This window comes from Cydia strobilella, chromosome 12, assembly GCF_947568885.1.
Source record: "Cydia strobilella chromosome 12, ilCydStro3.1, whole genome shotgun sequence".
Lineage (NCBI taxonomy): Eukaryota > Metazoa > Arthropoda > Insecta > Lepidoptera > Tortricidae > Cydia > Cydia strobilella.
The window spans coordinates 11,607,745-11,629,098 of NC_086052.1; the positions used below are offsets into that span (position 1 = coordinate 11,607,745).

At 33.9% G+C, this 21,354-nt stretch overlaps 1 protein-coding gene across 1 annotated transcript in view; it reads left to right on the forward strand.

Moving 5' to 3' along the window:
* Nucleotides 1-21,354, forward strand: part of LOC134746118 (dual oxidase) — a 69,264-nt gene that overhangs the window by 11,988 nt on the left and 35,922 nt on the right. Inside the window, exon 3 of the mRNA XM_063680383.1 lies at nucleotides 18,908-18,979. Coding sequence (XP_063536453.1) covers nucleotides 18,908-18,979 — 72 coding nt within the window. The remainder of the gene's footprint in view (nucleotides 1-18,907; nucleotides 18,980-21,354) is intronic.

The window sequence follows — 21,354 nt, forward strand, 5'->3', positions numbered from 1 at the left end:
ATAATTTTAACGCATATCAGTGTAAGAACATGGGTCAAAATCATAAAAATAATTAATGCAAATAAAAAAAATCATTTATCCATATTTAAATACATTTTATCGTATTATAAATATTTATTTTTAGTTTTAAAGTGTGTCGACAGATGGCAGTGAATTTACTGGGGTTACAAAATTTACTATGACAGTACCGCTCTAGTATAAGTTACTCTATGCTATAAGGGTTCCATTTTTACCTTTTGAGGTACGGAACCCTAAAAATTAAACATGACTAGTCAAATTGTCCAGGATTCGTTGTGATCTACATGGGAACAACACGCCAAGAATGTCGACAAAAGTGTTGTGCATTACGAAAAATGGGGGCCATTACGAAAAAATTTCGTCATTATTTACATATCAGACTTTTTATATTTATTGATACATATTTAAAAGCTAAATACATTACTATTTAAAATTCATCATTCATAACTTAGTTACATCGTTTGCTTAAAAAAATTACAATTTTCTAGTGCTTATCAATTCTATATGAACTAGGTATACTTTATCTAATTTTTTTTACAGTAGCTCCGATTTCGAACATGGCAAGCAGCAAAAATAATATTTTATTTTTAATTAGTTTAATGTTCAATAAAAATTCATTATATTTTGAAATATGTCTCACATTAGTTTAATTTCGAAAAAATTCATTCTTTGAAATCAAAGTTTACTGAGGATGATTTTATAGGCAAGTATCCATATTAAATATATAACTCTCCGGGTCCGAGTCCAGGTCCGAGTCCCAACCGGGTACGGGTCCGAGTCCGGGTCCCAGTCCAAGTCGAAATCGAAATCGTCAAACTTGTACTATGCACCGTTGAAGAGTTCCATTCTGATCATCATCAGCAGTTCCACTTCTTCAATGCGACAGTTTTTAATGTAAATGCTTAATTTTCTGATAATAATACAAAACATCTCTACACATATGCCTTTAAGATTTGAGGAGTTCCGTCGATTCCTCAAGGATTCCATCATCAGAACTTGAGCTTCACAAAATTGTGGTTTAAAAACTTAAGTTAACACACATAACGAAGAGGACACATCCCCAAACGTGAACTATGCGTCGCTGAAGAGTTCCATTCTGATCATCATCGGCAATTCTACTTCATCAAACGTCACTTTTTTAAATCTAAATGCTTGATTTGTTGATGAAAATACTAAAATCACTATAGGTATATATGCCTTTAACATTTGAGGAGTTCCCTCAATTCCTCATGGATCCCATCAACAGAACTGCGTTTTGCTAAAAACGGGACCAATATGTATGCATATACACAGAACCGGATTTAGGGGAGGGCAACCGGGGCAACTGCCCCGGGCCTCTACAAAAGAGGGGCCCCCACAATAGAGACTTAGGCAAGGATAGAAAAAATAATTTGGAGCCAGGGGGCCTTCACTCCTTTGTTGCCCCGGGGCCTCCACACCTCTAAATCCGAACCTGATACAATTTAAAAAATAATTTTTAAAATCAGTCCAGAAATGACGGAGATATGGAGTAACAAACATGAAAAAAAACAACCGAATTGAGAACCTCCTCCTTTTGAGATTTGGAAGTCGGTTAAAAACAATAAAACTCATGGAAAAGTAATTTAAAGCTAATTGAATAATTGCTTTTATAATCATAATCGCAATGTAAGGTCAATGTTATCAAATTGGATTCCCTTGTGAATACGCTTCTTTGTTTGTTGTTGCCTAATTAATTGCAATGTTTAATTATTAATTCGTAAGAAGAGTTAATTATTTAACCTTGTCATATAGTGATTAGCCTGGCCATAATGGGCCATCATGTTTATTAATTGAGAGATGAGGAAACGGATGCACTTTGATGTTTTATATAAATATGCATTTTACAAAAAACGCAATTCTCGTGATAACCAAAATATCCGGTTATGCCGCCTGCAACATATTTTGATGATACAAAGGAAATAAAAGCCCGAGAACTGCTGGTTTGATCCATATGTCAACGGTCTGGTTGTAGATATCAATCAATCAATGAATTTATTTTGCTATGGGTTGGTTTACAGGTGTTTAAATTATGTACAATATTTTTAAGCCATAATCTATAGCATGCAAAATATTCAGAATTATTTACATAAATAGATGGTGTAAGCTCGAATCCTATAAATTATATTAATAATGCTTTAAAAGATTTTCTTAAACGGCAACACCTTTATATTATACACTTTTTCTATGTAACTGAACAAAAAAAAAAAAGACTAGGCACCGTAGGAAAACCCCGTAGCCCCATGACATTGATTATAATGGGTGTTTTAGAATTTACTGTCAAACTTATGTTTTGTTTTTAATAATACAGCGGGTGATATATTAGTGCCAATGCAAGGAAACCCATTATACTCGTATTCCTGCTACTGCATATCGTATAACTAATAGTATAACTAGGTGGATAACTTTAGTTTTTATATTAAATCAAATAGAAAAACACAGTGTATGTTAACCAGGTCAAATTTCCTTAAGAACCGTCGGGTCCTGGGTAACAGTATAATGTAGGTACCTGCGGTTAGTCACGCATGCGTTAATCACCACGTCGCCCGCGCACTGAATCTCATATACATAGATAACCAATTGCACAGGCACCATGAGTCTGTCGAAACGTAACATTTATCCGTATGTTGTGGTAAAAATATTAAGTGAATAAATCTCGTATTGTATACCTGCGTCTCAGTACAGTCGAAACGAAATCAAGATAAATATGTTCTTTCTCGTTTTGACTTTTGACCGGATTAAACAACAGCAATGGCTGTTACGGTCTTGAGATTCCACAGCTAAGGAGCATTTTATTTATTTAATACCTAATATAATTATATGTTACCTCACATAATAATTAGGTGGATTTTGAAACTTCTCTGAAAATTAGTATAGACCCATATTGAATGCTACTGAGAATATTATTATGAAGAAACTAACTGCGCATAGCTATTTATTTTAATTTGTTATACAAGGGTGCAAAGTTGTATTTTGCCCGCGAGTGTGGAAACATGAGTAAGCGAAAGGAGGAGTGGTTTTAAAATAGAATCCTGAGCGTAGCGAGAAGTAAAATACATTTGCACCCGTGTGTAACACAAAACTTTTCCCCTCACTATAGCGAGGAAAGTGCAACATCCACAGGCGTCGTTAGATCATCTTCATCACTGGAATCACTCATTTTTTACAATAATACGATATTATAACAGAAAACTCTGGAAATTGTGTATTTTTACGTGTCGGAGTCGGTGAGAAAATTTTTGTTGACAATGTTGACATTTCTGATGATGCGTTTTGAAATTGCATCGACTCAACTTCTGCGTTCAGAATTACATTCAACATCATTTAAAAAAACAAATGTCTTATGGAATTTAAGGTTTATGACTTAAAATCATTAAATAAAGCTAAATTTGGTGTTTTTTATTAAATTCTCAAACCATTCATTTAATGATAATTAATATCGATCGAACCATTTTTATGAGCGTTTTACGTTTTGTAACCTGTCAAAAGCTACTTAAACACGCTCCATCCAAGGTCAAATTACTTTCCCCACTAGTGGATAAAATGCGTTTTTCCCCGCTTGTTTTAAAGGATAAAAGACGGCTTTCCGAGCTAGTGAGGGGAAAATAACTATATTTGGTAGCATGCTACCGCGATAGTGAAAGCTGCAGGCCGCGCCGCGCGCGGTGCTCCACGTGCTTGCTAATATAAATAAAATCGTATGAGAGATATTTGTTTCTTCTTTCTTTTTGTGGTCACATAATCTTTACTTTTAGTATCATGGGTACAGTAATACAATAATTCTAAAATAACCATTTTATGCAATTTTACATAATAGGTAGTTTGATGTTTACCATTTTGCTGTTCATTAATTTAAACAGATTTAATACATAAGTAACTGGAGTGATGGAACCAAAACAATACTTAAAAGCAGGGAATTGAATGTATGATATAAACTTTTACGCTACCTTTTCTGTAGGCCTTTCACTGACGCAATATATTGATTTTTAAAATAATATATCCAAATTTTAAAATAATTAAATAGAAAATACTTATCGAAAAAATACTTTCAAATAGAGAATATTGAGGTTGGCTTATTATTTTTAAATTTATGCACGTTAAAAAAACTAGCAAATATACCTATCTATTAGAAGTTGCTACATATTAAGTATATGAGCACTGATACATATTTGGATATCATTTCTTGAAAACGCCTGTAACAATTTATGTGAAATGACAATAATTCATTATAAAGAGAACATAGAAAATGAATCACGGCTACCTAACCTATACCTAATTGAGGTTTATTGTATCAATTAAATTACCATTTTTAATTGTCATAAACATTCATAACATCGTAACTGTAACGTAGGTAGAAGATTTGTTATTTTTAACGATTTATAGTATGAATAAATGAATACCTACATCCTACATGTACAAATGTACATAGTACATACCGAAACCAAAAAAACAGCCAAATAAAGGTTTCCTCGTTATAGAACTTTAAGTACATCGTTAAATGTCAACACACCAAACTGTCCGCTTATTGATTTATCGAATGACAAATGTCTCCTACATATATTTAACCGACGTATTTAATACAGAACATTGCCTTCATGCTAGTTCGGGTGGACATATGCGTGGGCATACGGAAATACTAGCTGCTCTACACTGAACATCAATAACTACATTTGAAATCTCGTTCAATTTTGTACTATGTTATATAAGAACAAGGTAGGTAATTGATTTAGTTTTCAAATTAAGTTACTGCACTGCGCTTACACAAAGTACGGTAGGACGGTAGGATATACTTGTTCTAAGATGAGAAACAAAATTAATGTGAATTGCTTCCTGCTGAATAGGATTTTTTGTCTATTTTCAACCTGATGTAGGTACTTGTATTTATATATTTTTCTTTCATCCATCGGCACTACATGGATGCTGATAAGTAATAATGTGTCAACCCACATTAATTTTGCAATTAGGTTCTCAAAAAATTGACGCTTAAAGTTGACATTTTATGCTAAACAGCATCCACAGTGCCGATGGACTAATATTATTAGTTTCTAAACTCCAAACTCTCTTTGAATTTAAAATACGTAAGTGTTAGGTGAGTAATTCCCAAAATTCGTTTTTCCGATAAATATGTTTAATTACTTTTTTGGACAATCCCACTAAGTTTCAGTATAGGAGCACTGGAGGGTTTATAAAATTAGGCTTGTAGGCACTTTATGTTACTCGTAAATTACGGACGTTATTTCGTTTAATGTTTAGGTAACAGGTGTCGGAAAACATTGTGAGGAAATATGCGTTTTAGTATATGTTACAAAAAAAAAAACGGTGTGTTCGTGATTGGTAAAGTTAACAGATGCTGATGAGCTTGATCATGCCTTTAGTAGTAGTAAATTAAAAAGTATGTAACGATATAATGCACAACTCAATAACCTGTGATGTATATTACAATAAGTAAATACTTATATATTGCCTGTTAACAGGCAGTCATCACTTCCTTATTACTATTCAAATAAAACTGATACTATATTTATCTAAGCTGCTTTAAGAATGGCGCCGCTAGATAGCTTGTTTTATTTGTATAACATCATCTAAGATTTATTTGTTGATTTAATTAGTACTTATGTAAAATGGTTTATATTTAACAGTCGTTGGTTTAAAATAAAATACAGTATTAGTCTAACATAACATGTAAAAACCGGAAGTGCGAGTCGGACTCGCCCACCGAGGGTTCCGTACAAATTAAACTTTTTTTACAAACAAATTAAAGTTTGATTTTTTTACAGCTTCAAGGGGCTGTAGACCCGAGTATATGGTTTTAATATAACTCGATACCTCCACGCGTACCCGAGATAAAGGGTCTGGACAGACAGATGGACGGACGGTTGGACAATAAAGTGATCCTCTAAGGGTTCCGGTTTGACGAGCAGATAAAGCAAAATATAAACAATTGAGTCATAAAATAGAAAAAACATTCTCATATTGTATTTCAAAACAAGACAATGTATTTTTAAAAAGTAAGTGATTTACATATTGCGTTTTTCGTCATATCATAAGTCAAAAGCTAGAACGTTTTTAATTTTTTATGATTATAAATTTATGGAAAAATATGCATTTACCATAATATCTTACTGCAGTAACGTTAGGATCCAGAAAAAAATAGAAGGGCCACCGCTAATCCTAAATAAATGTCTTTACAATGCCATCGATTGTACAATACTTTCTATACGATATCAAAAGTTTCTATATCAATATTGATAACTAATACAACTACCAAGGCACTGCCAATATATCTCACGTCTTGACTTTTTAACCATGGTAAATATCTTTCACTGAAATTGAGTTTAACAATTTTCATCGAGTTTAAATTGAATGGGGCGTGTCAGGCATTAAATATTAATAATTTTCGGATTGTTCGGTGATTTGCCACTTGTATAAATCAACCGTTTGACATGGCACTCATTTTAGAGCTCTACCATTTTTGTAAATTGTAATTGGTTGTAAAAACTCTCCAAGGCTTTTATTTATTAAATACGTAACGGGACGACGTACCCTATATAGTTTTAAAATAAAACAAAATCGGACTAAATCCGAAATAAAAGGAAATTAAATATAATGTAGGTATGCGTTCAGTCACCAAGGGAGCAAGAAAAAATAAAACTTGAAAATAAAACGAAACAATACGTTATAAAAAGAAACCAGGCAACCGCAACTAAAAACTGTCAATTTGGTTTGTCAATTTTTTAAAGATTTTATCGTGCTTTATTATCAATTATATATCATTTATTATCAATTGGCTATACAGGGTGTCCTTAGCCATTGGACAAAGCCGAAATGTAGATATTATGCATTAGGGTATTGTAGCGGTAACGAAGAAATTACCACTTTTTACTTTGGAGCAGCCTGTATGTGTTAACAGCTCCTGAGGTAATAAATAGTATGAAACCTTCTTCTACCTTATTAATTATCGTTTTTATTTATGACATTAATAACTTTCTGACTTTTGACAAATGTCATCATTGCCGCACATTTTCGAACAAGTTGTCAAAAACACTGCCAATGTGTGTTTAAATACAGTATGTTTCTTTTTGTTGTCGATCATTGGAATTAATTTTTGTTTGAAAATTTATTTTTTTATCTTTTGTTCTAATTAAAAAAATATTGACGTTAAAGCACTCAGGGTTTGTCCAATGGCTAAGGTCATCCTGTTAATTTGAATGAGTAAATAAAGTCTATAACTTTCAAATCCGGAACCGTACCAACATCAGCCGATGCTCACACAAATAAAATAAAAAATAAATACATCCAATCCAATAGTTATTGAAGCGAGATCGTGATGAGATCATTTTGTAACAAAAAAGTTTTATTAGTGCAAAAACAGCTATCCGTGATATAATTTGTCCGGCCTGAGTACCCGACCGGATTCAGTTTTTATTACCGGCTGACTAGACCCTCTGATGCCTAATAGCATTTCATTATCTTAATCTTTTTGGCTATATAAATAGTTATATTCATTTTATTTACCAGATGGATGAGAGGAAAAGGGCTAGTTATAAGTAATCTTACCGCGGCACAGTGTTGCTTGGCAGTTTACAGTTATGTAAAGTTTGTTTTGTAAAATTACCTTATTTTGATATTCCTATAATATTTGTTGATAGACGAGGGCGAGATAGTTCTTGGAAAAATCGTAACGTGACCTTGAAATCCATAGCAAGTCGAGTAATCGGAGAGCGCTCTTGCACTGATTTGGCCGAGCATGTGTTATAACATAATCATAACATAACTTTAAGCTAATGTTGCGGTTTCATTCACGTATTTTAAACCGCAAGATTAGCTTAAAGTTTGTATATCTCACGATTAGTGTTGTTGATTTAAGCTTTGAGGCGTAAACTACAAGACTTGAGTCGCGACTGCTGAGCCTTGAAGCCTCGGAACCTTAACGACTCGAACTAAGAGTTCGTGTTGCTGCTTACGAGCAAAGAAACCTCGAGTCTTTTGGCCTCAAGCTTTAAAGCCTCCTAAGCTTTGAAGGTTTAAGTCTGTAAGGTTTTTAGCAGTAAAGGTTTGGAGCAAAAAGTAAAAGCTTTAAACAAATAAGATCAACCTATGCTATAGGGTAGGGTGAAATTTAATACGTTTTTGTGAAATAGGGAAAAACAGAAAAAGATAATTATGACTTATCGCGTTTTTAGAGTTCCGTATAGTCAACTAGGAACCCTTATAGTTTCGCCATGTTTGTCCGTTCGTCTGTCTGTCAGTCAGTTCCAGAAACCGTTTTGTTTTTTTGTCTCTTAGTTGTTTAGTTTGCGTTCATGAATTAGTCAATAGCGGAGGCGGTTAAAAATTAAAACGTTCAAGCGGTTCAAGTAATCACCCAGTCTTAATTAAGTAATAAATATTTTTTTAAATACTTTTATTTTTATTTCTTATGACTCACTCATATAGGACGGAACGGAACGGGAAATTTTTAAAATATAGTTTCATAGAAAATGTATCTGGATGTACATACGCAACGGAATCACGGTTCTAAATGGTCCAACCTGTATACGTTGCAGGCAGTAAATGCGTTAACTAATGTTAAGTTACTCTTCCGATATAGATAGGTATATTATAATATTCGTAAATTCTCTACACAAAAATAATTTCTGCAAAGAGAGCTCAACGTATGAGCTCTAAGCTTGACACAAGCTTTTAAGGTTCGGGGGCTTGAGCTTAAGTTAAAAAGCTAGAGTTCCCTATGAGGCCCGAGTCTTAAAGACTTCATTTTGACAAGTCATAAAAAGTTTGAGTCGTTAAGGTTCTAAACCGCTTTGTGAGCAAACCTTTAACGTTCTAGCTTTCAAAGCTTGAGCCTTAAAGGTTCGCGAGTCGTTAAGGTTCAAAAGTCTTAAAGCCTAGTCTTTTAACAACACTACTCACGATAGTTTAAATTCGATAACTTAACTTACTCAAACACTGGCTCAAATTTTTCAAATGACGAAGTTCTGGTTTGACAAGTATGACATTTACGATGATGACAGTTACATGGCAGTATCTCAAACGCGAAAGTAGTTAGCCCAGCCACTCCCGGTTATCCGCCTACAGCTGTCAGCGCAATAGTGACAGTTAAGAGATATCACAGTTCGAAACAAGAGCCTGACACTCTTTGATAGAGAAAAATAGTCTTATTGCGATTCCTATAAGAGGAAAGAGAAAATGCATAGAAAGTAGCAAGGAGGCGATGGCGAAACACCGAAATGTATAAGAGTGAAAGAGAAAAAGGATTATGCTGCCATACATGAAACTGTCAATACATGAATATGTCTTTCTCTTACCCCTGGTCGCTTACTACTTGTATATACTATGTTAATGGTTCGAAACTTTGTCTCTTTATGAGTCAATCAGATGATCGAATCGGCTGCAATCAGCATTCAGCAATATAAAATCTTGTGTGCCTCTCTGTCTTCTAAGCGCTACTTGCAGGATCCCACTAACCCGGGGTTAACCGGTTAAACCTGGAGTTACCATGGTTACCAGTACAATTTGAAACTGGGTTAACGGTTTAATCGAATAACCCCGGGTTAGTGGAATGGTACAAGTGGCGCTAAAACGGTTAGATATAACATATGACTCGTTTTCTCGCTGAGTTATTCGACTGGAGTAGAAGAATTAATGTTTTCTGAGTATATGTGGCATTTCATTGCTAAAGTGTCCATGCATATAAACTAGAAAAGTGACAAGCCGCGCGGTTAGCCGCCCCCGCGGTTAACCGCTAGTGCGTTATGGCCCTTCTCTTTGTGCATGTGGAGTTGTGGACCCTTTAGGCATAAAATATCATATATAAATTTACGTAGTCAGGTATATGCGTGTGTTTATTAAGATGTAAATGTACATATTCTGTTATTTGTATCTATACAATAAGTGTAGTGTACTTTTTATACATATAATGTATATTCTAGTTGGCACTACGCTGCAAGTCTAAGGCATTCTATCCAGATTTCTTTCTTTCTTTCATTGATCGGAGCCTAACTTGGGGGCCACAGGTTTCTGACGTGTATGACAGAGTTACAAATACCCTGAGATCATTGTACAGGTTTAAACGTTTCCTGCCGACCAGTACTAAAACTATACTCATCCAGGCCCTTGTGCTTCCAGTTATAGATTATAGTGATGTGTGCCTTACCAACCTTTCACAAGGACTCTTGGATAGGCTGGATAGACTTAAACAGCTGTATTAGATTTATCTTCGGCCTCCGCAAGTACGACCATGTCTTTGTCTTTTGACAGGAACTTAATTGGCTTCGTGTACGGGAATGCAGGTGCCTCAGGGTGCTATGTATGCTCTACAGCATATTAAACGATCCAGCGATACCGGAGTACCTGTGGTCTAAATTCCAGTTTGTTACCGCACAGCCAGGCCGTGAGCTCCATTCCTCCCGAATACTAACATTGTGAGTTCCTTTCCATCGCTCCGGATCCATGTCCAACTCCTTCACCATACATGCGATGCGATTCGAGATAAGGCAAACTCAGACCAAATCTCTATTTAAGATCAAGCTGCGCAGACATTTTTTTAGAAATAATAATCTGAAAGCAGGTTTATATTTTGTATGTATATGTATGTTTATATATGTATGTATAAGTAAGCATATTATAGCAATATATATATTTGAAGTAGTATTTTGTTAAATATAAACATTTATATTTAATATTCAATTTTTCGTACTTAGTAAATATTTATTGTACCTATTACTGCTTGTTCTCTGTTTGGCCTGAGGGTTTCTCTACCAGAGAATGCCTTCTGGCATTAAGTTCGCGTTTAGTACAATTTATACTGTGTAATAAAATAATATTGTATTCCTGTGTAATAAAGTTAAATAAAAAAAAAAGAATTTGGGACTTAGGTGTAACATGATTTCTATATTTCACTTTCCTTATGCTTTCTTTCTACTAGCCATTTAGTAGCCATTCACATCACATCAGTTTAGACGACCCCTTTTTCATCGCATTGAAGATTAAAGATCGTGTAAATGCTAGTTGCAGGTAACATTATTCATCATTTTAGAACGAGATTAACCTTTAATAGATGACCAATCGTTGGCCTTTAGGTAAGCAACAGCCTGATTTATATGCAGGCATCGCATAACGAGTAGCTCGAGCATTTATATCAATCACTTACATTTAATTCAGGCATCATTATCATTATCATCCGCCAGTTTAATTGATTACATTTTATTCCTAATTACATATCGACATAGTCAATCACGAGCTAAATTGCTACTAAGACTTCATTCTTGAGAAAAATGTGTGGGTAGTAAAAAAAAGTTTATAAAAATAAGAGCACGACGTTACGTACAATCAATTCTAATAGAGAAGTAAAATAAAACATGAATATAAAAATACAGGTACCTAACATAACAGGTGTTGTTATTATATTTAAGTAAACACTAAGCGGCCGAAATACTCAAAAAAATTTGTCCCAATTCAACTGTATTGTACTGTACTTTCATCTGTGCGTAGTCATCATTTGTATGTATGTTTGCGTTGTGTTGTTATTTCACCAAAAAGCTAAAACATGAGAAAAAGCTGACGAACCGAGTAATTTTATATTTTGAAATAAGAGTAGAAGCTTATTTTCTCTAATAGGAAGGACTATTGTTACAGTACGATTAATTAATTCTTTATATTCCAGACTAGCGACCCGCCCCGGCTTCGCACTATATTCGCAATATCTGTTCAGTATTTTTTGAGTTTATCGCGAACATACATACATACATATATACAAACAGACGCGGCGGAGGACTTTGTTTTATAAAGTGTAGTGATGGTTGTCATTGAACTGTAAAATATAATATGCGTATTATATTCTCAATATACTTAATTACGTCCGCCATTTGTACTTATAATTTTATGTGCAATAAAGTTGAAATAAGTAAATAAAATAATTACTAAAAAATTTATCAATACAAGGAGATACAATCTTTATTGCACTCAATACGCGTGTCATGAATTTTTATAACCTGCCTCGGATATTGTAGCGTACCTAAACTTTACACGACAAATGTACCTTGACACAGTACAAATACCATCGACCGTATCATAACTTCATAGGATTCTGAAGTAAAAGTGTGTATAAGTACAGCGTGTTTACAATGTAGGTAGATACATAGGAATTAATTTATTTATTTAATATAAGGATATATGTGTATAAATACCACTAAAATGTAAGTGAAGCATTAAATTTTTTATCTACACACATATCATAAACCCTCTATGATGCCTTCAAAATCCGTAAATAATGGCCAACGTCAAGATAAACTGTTTTGTGAATTTTTTATCTGTGAAAATGTTATTATTGCTAAATAATAACATCGATTCCGATAATATTATTTCATTCAAATTTCAAACATCTCTGAAAAACAAAGAAATTCGATTTGACCTCTATTCTAATATCAGTCGAGAAGACGTTTTATTCGAAATGAAATGTCAATTGTATACAACTTTGACAAAACTCGCTTGTTAGTTGGTATCGAACGATATGGCAATCGACCCCCACTAGTTTGTCTCTCGGATGCGTGACATGCGTGAAAAAAGTTTTCTTTGCCGCCATTTGAAGTGCAGTTTATCTTTTAATTAGTTTGTAATAAAAAAAAAATATTTTGTTGTTTTTAAAGTAACTCTAGCAAAAGTTTCGTGTAAAATGTGCGATAAAGATATTTCGGAGACGCCACCTCATATCCGCGAATTCCGCCAGAGAGCAACTATGCCTCAATTCCGGCTGTAATATGAGGTTAGTGAATATATCATAGAAAGTTTATAATATGTGTGCATAAAGCAGTGTATGTAACTGTACATAATTAGGCATTAAAACTCGAGTCGACTCACTTCGTTCGTTTCATAAACCCACACTGGAGTTTTAATGCCTTTCATTATGTAGCAATCATAGTAGTTTAAGTGTTCTCATCACAGTTTGCTGTGATATTTACATCTATAAATATATTATGGTTACGTCACTTGTGTTTGCTATAGCAATCGCAATAGCGTTCGGCAATGCATCGCATTGGCATCGCAGTAGCGTAGCGCGTAGCGTAGTGCGTAGCGTATAGCGTTCGGCAATGCTTTAATAACTCTCCTCATCGATGAGCTTTCACTGATCAAACAGCAACGCAGTAACTTTTGTATAAAGTTAATGTACTGATTAAAATAGTTTCTCTATACCTAGCAAATAAACTAAGAACTTTATTGATTAGTCAATGTTTTCCCACACTCGCCATGTTAGCCACAGCTGCTACTACGCTCGTGTTACAATGTGCAAAAAATGTGCACTATTTTATTGCCCAGTGTACATTTTATATCAGAATCGAAATTGGTTCACACGTCATTGACATGTTTGTTATAAACATATTTACTAATGGGTTTCATGCAACTCGTGCGACAAAGGAGATCGATAATAAGTCGTGTAGTCCGCGGGGGGTCGCAGTTCTAACCTAACCTACTTTTCTGGTAGCCGTTCGTTTTTGTAGGAGGTCGCAGTTCTAACGTAACTTAACCTACTTTTCTGACAGCCGTCCGTTTTTGTATGTGGTCGCATTTCTAACCTAACCTACTTTTCTGGTAGCCGTTCGTTTTTGTATGAGGTCGCAGTTATAATCTAACCTACTTTTCTGGCAGCCGTTCGTTTTTAATGTGAGGCCGCAGTTCCAACCTAACATAACCTGGTTTTCTGGCACAGGTTCAATTTTGTTGGGGTCGTGGGCTTACTAAACCCACTTTTCTGCTACCAGAACAAATCATTATGCCATAATAAGAGTATGCTGCTGCTAAAAGTAATCTTCTGCTAAATATATTGTTGTATATGGAATATAAATTATAATTGTAAATTTGAAAATGTGACGTGTAAAATTATTGTTTTATAAATAAATAATTGAATTGAAATAATATGCTGCGAAAATGTATTGTATGCCTATTAATAGTAATGTCAAGTAATAGTTATGCAAAAATATAATTCGACAAAGTGTTTCTGCGATACATGTTTATATGTGAAGTGTATTTCTGACAAATAATATTATGCCAGATGAGGGTAACCCTCACTAGGTACTATTGTTATGTGCGGTGTTTTTAAAAGCATAAATAAATGAATATGTAGGTTTATAAAGTCTAGAAAGATATTTACGATCTATATAAATGTGAAGTTAACGCCAAGTGTCCTACAATCACTTTTAGAAGGGACTGTTACGCCACACGTTACTTTATGTCATGCCTGTAACAAGTTTAAATCAATAAAGTGTTTTACAGCGGCCTGGCCTAGTACATTCAGCATCAATATTAGCGGATGAAACAACGCGCCAAAAGTTTCTGATATTCCGGATTACTTTTCCATGTAGCTTCTTTTTCTTCCAGATAGTTTCTTTCTATTTCTTTTGAACGTAAATCTCTAAAATTTACGTTCAAAAGTATAATCTTTTACAGTCGTTCTGTACAAGTTTTGTTCTACATATAGAACTTTTTGTTAAACTGTTACAGAATGATACTTTTGACACCTTGTTTGATCTGCTACTTTTAAGCTGACTGTACAGTGTACCTATTGGGGAGTATTTAAATGGGGTCATAGAATATTTACAAAAAACTGGCCAAGAGCATGTCGGGCCCTGCTCATTTTAGGCTCCGTCAAAATACACTTTTTTGCAAAAACTCAAAAACGGCTTCACCAATCAGGTTTGCTATAATTTTCCTTAAAAGTCTTTACTAAGCTTTACTTTCACAATTTTTTCATATTTTTTGGACCTATGGTTCAAAAGTTAGAGGGGGAACGGCTTCGTAGGCAGGGTCACTACCCACTAGGACAGACCGGTCGTCGATTATGTAATTCCGTAAAAATTACGTTTACCAAAAAATTGTTCTTCAGGACCCATATTCGTTTTATAAGACCTATCCAACGACAACAACACACTATATATAGTAAAAAAAAACAAAACATCCCTACTTTTTGGGTAGAGAGGGGAGCCACCCTAAAAAAATATTTTTTCTACGTTTTATTTCAGCTTTCTAGCACTAATCGGTCGGACGGACAGACAGAAAAACAGACAGACGGACATGGCGAAACTATAAGGGTTCCTAGTTGTCTACGGAACCCTAAAAGTGGTACTTATGATTACGTTTCTTGTGTGAGTGTTTGATGGTGGCTCACGTTTGTATGGGAAAAATTCACTCTAGCCAGAAGAAGCGGCACCCCCTTATTTTGTTACACTTTTATTATGTTGATAAAATACGACAACTTTTGTAACTTCTCAATTACAAGGGGTGCTCAACCACTTTGGAATTTTCCAAAGTTGTATGTAATCCAAAAAAAGTGTTTTTTTTAAATATCTGTTTTCACACTATTTGAACATGTGATTTATAAATTTGAAAGTAAAAATATATTTTTATTTTTATTTTTTATAAGGATTCAAAAGTATTTTTTTATATTATTATTTTGTAGTGCGGTGTAGTAATGTAAGTGTTTGTAGTATTGTTGGATATAAATAAACAGTTTTTGTATACTTAAAATAAATAGTAGGTGTAAGTACATATAGATATTAATTTAGTAACAAAGAATTACGAATAGTTTGCATCTACACTCCTATTATATGTATGTGTGTGAATATACTTATATTTTAATGTTGGTCTGTCTCTAATTGAATGAAAGTTAAGAACAAAACGAACCTGTGATTATATTTAGGTAGGTACATATGTTTCGAATTTCTACAACTAATAAAAAAACCATTCTAGGTATCATGTATGCTAAACAAACATTTACTTCAATTGATTGTATCACTGACAGTGTTTTTATAATTACTTATTTAGGTCAAGAATTTAATTGGCATTGATTGATAGATAATGACACGACACACACGCGGTTTTACTGACAGATCTCATGGATAAACTATCGATTCAATTGCACCTTAAATATAATTGGTCAAACCCATAGATCTACTTAGTATATTTCTATAGATTCGGCCTACCGCGTGCGCCCGTAAGGGATAGACATAGATGACGTCATAAACGTGGGGATACCATATTGGTAAAAATTACCCCAATATTTGATATCACGTTGGGGCGATTACCCTGGAGGCAAAGTTAGCTTGTTTGACGGTATTAAAAAATTGTTAAATAAAATGTCAATGGGCCGTTCTTTTTAGGCGTATGAACAATGAAATACCTACCTCCTATAATTCGCGCAGGTGGTACAAAACTAAACATGTTTAGTAAATAAAACGTAAAATAAAATGTATTATGGGTTTTAATTTAAAGAAATCACAAATCGCAATCACACCAATTAATGTACACCACATTTAATCTTCACATTTGGTCTTTTTTTTTTGGAATTAGAAGTACGAAATAACTTCGAGGTCAAAATTACCCATAAAATTATGATATTTTCATCTGGTATCCCTAACATGATTGTTATGCAGCTAAATTAAGAAGAAGTTTAAAAATGGCTGACCTCAGACTCCTACCTACCTACGTAATTTGGGCGGATAATTTTACAAATAATGTTTTGTTAATTTGCGTAAATAATTGAGATATTTTTATTGAAATCGTTTGATTCTACATTGCTTTGAGTGTAACGTAATTTTACGATGTTATTCTCACATATTGCGTTAAGAGGAAGGTGTAAAATACCGTACTTACGTGTGAAAGGTTATGATCTCATATTTTTGCTCAGAGCGGCTATTACAGCCGATTACAGAACAATTCACCATTATTTTATCAAACCTCAAGCATTCAAAACGCTAACCATCACTATATTTCATAAGAGAAAGCACAATTTCATACAAAACAACAATAATTAAACAAGCAACGAACAAACATGACATGTCACGTACTTATTTGTTTGCCACAACCTCGGTTGTGGCAGCGGTGAAAAAGTGAAACTATGACAAGGACAAACAATAACAGCGCTTTCTCTGCTACTCCTACTGAAAGATACATAAGACTATCCCGTTCGGTCAAACCAAATTGTCAGTAAATAAGAACAAATTAACTATACTCATTTTTTTTTCTTTTGGATGCTAGTATATACTAGTGTAAGACAAAGATATTATGATTCTCTCTGTCTATGTTTGAAATGAGACAGTCCTTTGACAAACTATATATCTTAATCTTCATGGAATTAATTATGGTTCAATGTGAATCATATATGAATGACAATAAATGATGCATATCTTTAACATTTGAACATGTATTCTAACTTCTAAACAGTATCTATGTATATCATAAGTACATGTATGATATGATATTTTCAAATAAAACTTCAGGTACCTATTTTATAATTTTTTTGAAATAATTTGTCTTGATTATTTATCACTCATGTCCAGATTATTCATTATTTCACAAGCTAAATTTATAAATCATACAATAGATGACTATGACTAGTTATAACTGACTTACAAGGAGCAACTAAGTAACATGGGTATTTACAATAAATGGAATATAGTAAAAGAAAGCTTTAGTTTTCCGTGCCTATGGTGTTGTTATAAAATAAACTGAAGTAGATGTCGTATACTAAACAATAAGTGACAAAGCCCTCCAGTGTCGGAGGCCAAATTGATTTGTTCCCAAAGTTGTATGATGTCATTGATGTTGTTATTTATAACTATGCCATTATAATTACTAATAATTGTAGTCTAAATAGAATTAGTGTGGAAAAAAGTCGCAATTCCACAATTTTTTTATCGCGGATTACTCGGAGCAGCATAGGTCACAGCCTGTATGACCTTTATACAGAGCTCGATGGCATTTTTATTATTAGTCATATGCATACCTGAATTCTCGAGTGCGTAACAAGCGGCTTATTACCGATGCATCTCGGTTAGAGCGGACAGAGCAAGGCCTCGATCGGATCGCACATATCTAGAACAGCCATCCGCAAAAACACGACCCACGTCGCGTCGTATGCATGACTTGTCTATACTATTGTCATCGGTATCCATCGCAGGCGAGTATTGGACCGTACCAACCAGTATGAGTATGGCACCTGATTACCCTTAACTGCTATAGTTTTAGAGATCAGACTCGTATGTATACATAGTTGAACGTTATAGCCATATGATATATGATAATCAAGGCACATCCGCCAACTAGCAGCCGCCGGCAAAATGTATTAAACGCACTGACAACTTGTACAATTTACTGGTATCATACCTACTTAATAATTAATCGGAAATTGGTTTATTTCAATTACCAATTAGCTGTATCCCCCTTACTTAGGAAGTTTTTACTTAGGAATGGTGTCAATGTTCATACCAAAAATGAATTCAGCACCCCTGATTTATACGAAAACGATACCAAACCCGGCCTAGCAGCTTCACTGATGTAGATAATCAAGATAAAAATGAGAGCCCTAAATAAACCTTTAAGAGCGGATATCTCAAAAACTATACAAGATATCGAAAAACTTGACTTAATAGAACTTGTAACAAATTAAATCTCTTTTCATGATGTATAAGTGGCCAAGTCGCTCAGATGCATAGTTTCCGAGATATAATCTAGAAACCGAAAAATTGAACCTTCAAACCCCCTCTTCCCCCCAGCACCAGGGTTACGGTCGGGGACTTTGCATATGTTCACCTCCTAAATAGTCCAAACAAAGCTACGAAGTACGAAGTCAAAAATTGTGTTTCAAGCATTTCCCTCTATACCTTTTTTTGGGCATTCATTTCCTGGCCTATATGTATGTTAGTCTATAAGGTATATGTAATATGGGCCTTGTTGCCTGAATTAAATTTTAAAATAAATAAAATAAAAACCTTTTTTAGGTTCAGTTATTTGTCCCCTTTTTCATTTAATTATAAAAAAAATATTGTTAAAATATTTTAGTCAATGTTACATAACCACTTTATTTTGGTTTCTTTCTTTTCAGAGGTTTACTTTGAGAAACAACGCTACGATGGCTGGTACAACAACAGAGCATACCCTGATTGGGGTTCAGTCGGTAAGTGCACCAGTAAAAATTCACATACAAATTTTTGTTATTTATATGCGAACGGCTCAGCTATAATACTTAGTAAATATCTAAAGAAGAATTGTTTTATATTGATGCCGAGTATTGGTGACAACACTTTCACATAACAACATTGATATATTTAACGGAGTTAAAAATCTAAACATAAATCAGTATTGAACGCGAGACGATTTTTTTTTGTGACGTGACAAGAAACCACAAGTCATTGACAATGTTTACATTTGAATATAGTACCTAATTGTATTGTTTGAATTCAAATCAGTTCGTGAGTTTTTTCACTCATAATGGATTATTGTCAAGTGATTCATTGTTATACCTGAGTAAGTCAGGCAAAAGGAGATCGAAAAACAAAATGTAAGTACTGAAAATAATAAGTTTAAAGTGTCTAAATTGTATGTAGGCGTAGCACACTACTAATAAACAAATGAACAATATAGTGTTGTTACCTAGTTTAAAAAAATCTTACAGTTTTATTAGTAAAACATCAAACGTCGTATGTTACAACTATTACGACATCGACTCTGTCAAACTTCAACTGTCGGCTGTCATTGTTAGATTTGAGCTAATCAAGTCTGATTGGGTGATTGGGTTTACCGGTTTGATTTATCGACTCAACCTTGCTTTAATCTCTCTTAAACATTAATGCATCAATAGAACTTGTAACGCTAATGACAGTTAACGTTTGGTAATTAGATATTGTTTTAAATATGACATATTACGAACATAAGACAGATACTTAGTGCTTTTAATACGGAAATACACTATCAAAGATATCATAAGCATACGTAGAGGTACTCCAAGTGTTTATTCTTTATATTAAAGCCATGACCCGATATAAGTTATTTTGTTTGTTATCAATACAGATATCGGGAGTCTAAAAAAATAAACTTTACCTACCGTGACTATTACAAGTATTACGACAAAGTACTTAGACATTATCTTGAAGTAGAGCAAGGGTGTAACAAATACTCTTAAGCCTATCAAAAAAAGATAATTATTTAGTTAAATCAAACAGGTTCACGGGTTATTGGAATGGTGATTTCACCGAACTGTGGATTGTGGCTAAACGGTTTCCTTTAAAATTGATTTTACCGTTTATTGTTCTCCTTTACACCCTGTGTTAAGTATTTTGAAATACTTTCAAAAGGCTTTTTACAGTTTACCAACATAAACATTCTAATAAAATAATTGTTTAAAAGGCGTTATCCTCTGAGAGCCATCTAAAGCTGATATTGTTTCACTTTCATTTACAACCGACTTCCGCTGTCTGTATATTTTATGTACCTATACCTACTGTCAGACTGAATGAAACCCTTTAAATAGTCATTTTTTTATTACCTAATAAGGAAGTATTTATTAACAACATAAACCTCTAGTTAAACCATCTTAAGCGAATAAACATGTCGTTTTCTTAATATTTATTTACGGGCCTACATAAAGACAATGGTGGATTAACAAGTGGTCTTCGTGTGCATCTTTGCTATAAATAAGTGTATACCTGTTCCCATCGAGCCATTAAAACCCAGAAATTTTTATGAGCTCATATGTTCATGAATAATGGTGATAAATCATGGTAAAAAAGACGAATAATATAAAAACGTACCATGTTTTCGCACGTAACGACCACCAATGAAGCCTTGATGATATAAAATCTCCACTGCTTACCAAAATTACGTGCACTTGCGTCAATTGGCTTAAAATCGAAATTTTGGAATTCTTCGACGAGAGCTACCTCGTTAAGAACACCATATAAAGCGAGTTAACACGAAGTTGAGGAAAAAGCCTGTTCATTATTAATAACCAGATAATGGCCCAATACCACTGAAATCTTCTGTTTACATGTAAATAGTTACGTACAGTGTTGTTTCCCATTGAAAACACCGATAGAAAAGACCTCAACGCGCTTAGAATCAGTTAAGTACTTTTTCTTGAACTAAGTATTTATACAATTAACAAAAAATTACCTTGCAATAGTCTTGAATTATTTTATTATATTATTTACAAAAAAATGAATAAGGCTCCTAATTGCAACCTTTTGCATCAAATAAACCCTCGCTATTGCTCCACCGATCTCGTGCCGATCTAACATCAGATAACCCGCTGAGATAAACGATTATTAATTTGTCAAATGTTTGCGTGGCGTAATATCTTAATATCTCGATATTGATGTATGTGATATCGCCCACTAATATTAACCTATTACTTCCCGATGGACTTCGCTTTGCCTTTACATAAATACGCTACTCGGTCGCATCCTATACTAATGTATATCACAATTATCATAGTTAACCCCTACATTTATTTATTAATATTTATAATTTCAACATAAGTAAATACACGATATA